This window comes from Onychostruthus taczanowskii, unplaced genomic scaffold, assembly GCF_017590055.1.
Source record: "Onychostruthus taczanowskii isolate IOZ18803 unplaced genomic scaffold, ASM1759005v1 scaffold390, whole genome shotgun sequence".
Classification (NCBI taxonomy): Eukaryota; Metazoa; Chordata; class Aves; order Passeriformes; family Passeridae; genus Onychostruthus; species Onychostruthus taczanowskii.
The window spans coordinates 21,369-24,802 of NW_024501349.1; the positions used below are offsets into that span (position 1 = coordinate 21,369).

The following is a 3,434-nucleotide window of genomic DNA, read 5'->3' on the forward strand; positions in this document are numbered from 1 at the left end:
GGGGGTCCAGCAGGGGGGTCTGGGGGTCCTGGGGGTGACACTGACCCCCCCTGTCCCCCCCAGGGCATCCCCGGCAGCCCCGAGCCCGAGCGCCCGCCCGTGCAGGAGTCTCGCCCCCCGGAGCAGCCCCCGCCCGAAGGTCAGGGGGCGTGGTGGGCGGGGCACGAGGGGTGGGGCTGGGTGGCCACACCTGCCTGAGGCTCCACCCCTTTGGTGGGTGGAGCTAAGTGCTCCTAAATTGTTGTTGGGGGTATGGTCTGGGTGAGCCATACTTATTTTGGGGTGTGGCCTGGGGTAAGCCACACCCCTTCTTTGGTGTGATCTGTGTAAGCCACACCCATTTTGGGGCGTGGCCTGTGATGGTGGAATGAGTCCATGTGGCCCCACCCCATCCAGCTAAAGTTGGGGGGGATAGGTGTGTTCTCACCACGCCCCATTGTGGGTGTGGTTTATCTGTGCTCCATTATGGGTGTGGCTTATACACGCCCAATTGTGGGTGTGGCTTATCCGTGCTCTATTGTGGATGTGGTTTATCTGCTCCTCTGTGGGTGTGGTTTATTCACATGGCATCCTGGGTGCAGTTTAACCACACCCCATTGTGGGTGGGTTTATCCATACCCCATGGTGGGTGTGGTCTATCCACGCCCCATTGTGCGTGTGGTTTATCCGTGCCCCATGGTGGGTGTGGTTTGTCAGTGCCCCATTGTGGGCGTGGTTTATCCATGCCCCATGGTGGGTGTGGTCTCACCACGCCCCATTGTGGGTGTGGTTTATCCATGCTCTGTTGTGGGTGTGGTTTATTCACACAGCATTCTGGGTGCAGTTTAACCACGCCCCATGGTGGGTGTGGTTTATCAGTGCTCCATGGTGGCTGTGGTTTATCTGCGCCCTATGGTGGGCGTGGTTTATCCATGCCCCATGGTGAGTGTGGTTTATCTGTGCTCCATGGTGGGTGTGGTTTATCCATGCTCTGTTGTGGGTGTGGTTTATTCACACAGCATTCTGGGTGCAGTTTAACCACGCCCCATGGTGGGTGTGGTTTATCCATACCTCATGGTGGGTGTGGTTTATCCACGCCCCATGGTGGGTGTGGTTTATCTGTGCCATATTGTGGGCGTGGTTTATCCACGCCCCATGGTGGGTGTGGTTTATCCGTGCCCCATTGTGGGCGTGGTTTATCCATGCCCCATGGTGGGTGTGGTTTATCCACACCCCATGGTGGCTGTGGTTTATCCATGCTCCATGGTAGGTGTGGTTTATCCACGCCCCATGGTGGCTGTGGTTTATCCGTGCCCCATTGTGGGCGTGGTTTATCCATGCTCCATGGTGGGTGTGGTTTATCCATGCCACATTGTAGGCGTGGTTCTGTCACACCCCACGGTGGCTGTGATTTAACCCCGCCCCGTTGGGGGCGTGGCCTCACCTGCCGGCCCCGCCCCCAGGCGACAACCCCCTGGAGTTCCTGCGGGAGCAGCCGCAGTTCCAGAACATGCGCCAGGTGATCCAGCAGAACCCGGCGCTGCTCCCGGCGCTGCTGCAGCAGCTGGGCCAGGAGAACCCCCAGCTGCTCCAGGTACCCCCCAGACCCCCTCAGACCCCCCTGGAGCCCCCCCTGAGCCCCCCAGAGCTGAGCACAGCCGTGCCCCCCCCCAGCAAATCAGCCAGCACCAGGAGCAGTTCATCCAGATGCTGAACGAGCCGCTGGGCGAGCTGGGCGAGCTCGAGGGGGAGGTGGGCGCCATCGGGGACGAGTCCCCCCAGATGAACTACATCCAGGTGACCCCGCAGGAGAAGGAAGCCATAGAGAGGGTGAGCGGGGGGCTGGGGGCCGCGCCGGGGGGACCCCCAAACGGCCGCGGGGGCGGCGCCGCCCGCAGGGAACGGGGGGTGCCGTGATTAGCGTCCAGAGTTAATTAATAGTGGTGGGAAATGCCTCTTTTAGGGTCCAAAGTGAATATGGGGTGGGATCCATAATTAGCATCCAGAGTTAATTAATAGTGGTGGGAAATTGCTGTGATTAGCGTCCAGAGTTAATTAACGTTGGTGGGAAATGGTATTGGGGGTCAGAGAGAGGCGGAAATGGGAAGTGGGGTTATTGGCGGTGCCATAATTAGCATCCAGAGTTAATTAATCCTGATGGGAAATGGTATTAGGGGTCAGAGAGAGGCGGAAATGGGAAGTGGGGTTATTGGCGGTGCCATAATTAGCATCCAGAGTTAATTAATCCTGATGGGAAATGGTATTAGGGGTCAGAGAGAGGCGGAAATGGGAAGTGGGGTTATTGGCGGTGCCATAATTAGCATCCAGAGTTAATTAATCCTGATGGGAAATGGTATTAGGGGTCAGAGAGAGGCGGAAATGGGAAGTGGGGTTATTGGCGGTGCCATAATTAGCATCCAGAGTTAATTAATCCTGATGGGAAATGGTATTAGGGGTCAGAGAGAGGCGGAAATGGGAAGTGGGGTTATTGGCGGTGCCATAATTAGCATCCAGAGTTAATTAATCCTGATGGGAAATGGTATTAGGGGTCAGAGAGAGGCGGAAATGGGAAGTGGGGTTATTGGCGGTGCCATAATTAGCATCCAGAGTTAATTAATAGTGGTGGGAAATGGTTTTAGGGGTCAGAGAGAGGGGGAGATGGGAAATAGGGTTATTGGGGTCCAGGGTTAATAGGGGGGTGCCATAATTAGCATCCAGAGTTAATTAATACTGATGGGAAATGGTGTTAGGGGTCAGAGAGGGGGAAATGGGAAATGAGGTTATTGGGCGGTACCATAATTAGCGTCCAGAGCTAATTAACATTGCTGGGAAATTGGCCGTTTTTAGGGCCCAGAGTGAACAGGAAGTGGGAAACTGGATTATTATGGGCTGGGTTAATGGGGACAGGAGGTGCCAGCACGGAGATCCGGGGTCCCTGGGGTCAGGGGGTCCCTGGGGTCAGTGGGTGCCCTCAGCAGGGCCGGGGGTCCCAGGGCAGGGGTCCTTGGGGTCAGTGGGTCCCTGGGGTCAGAGGGTCCCTGGGGCGGGGGTCCTTGGGGTCAGTGGGTGCCCTCAGCAGGGCCGGGGGTCCCAGGGCAGGGGTCCTTGGGGTCAGTGGGTCCCTGGGGTCAGAGGGTCCCTGGGGCGGGGGTCCTTGGGGTCAGTGGGTGCCCTCAGCAGGGCCGGGGGTCCCGGGGCAGGGGTCCCTGGGGTCAGTGGGTTCAGCAGGGCCGGGGGTCCCGTTCTGGGGGTCCCATTCTGACCCCCCCCCAGCTGAAGGCGCTGGGCTTTCCCGAGAGCCTGGTGATCCAGGCCTACTTCGCCTGCGAGAAGAACGAGAACCTGGCGGCCAACTTCCTGCTCAGCCAGAACTTCGACGACGACTGAGGGACCCCCGGCCCCCCCCCGGCCCTGGGGGGCTCCTTCTGCCTCCGGGGGGGTCCCCACGCTGCGCG

The 3,434-nt window shown here is 58.7% G+C and overlaps 1 protein-coding gene across 1 annotated transcript in view; it reads left to right on the forward strand.

The window, feature by feature from the left end:
* RAD23A (RAD23 homolog A, nucleotide excision repair protein) overlaps positions 1–3,434 on the forward strand; it is an 8,359-nt gene extending 4,925 nt beyond the window's left edge. Inside the window, exons 3-6 of the mRNA XM_041412442.1 lie at positions 64–139; positions 1,443–1,573; positions 1,654–1,809; positions 3,253–3,434. Of these exons, the coding sequence (XP_041268376.1) occupies positions 64–139; positions 1,443–1,573; positions 1,654–1,809; positions 3,253–3,366 (477 nt within the window). The 3' untranslated portion in view covers positions 3,367–3,434. The remainder of the gene's footprint in view (positions 1–63; positions 140–1,442; positions 1,574–1,653; positions 1,810–3,252) is intronic.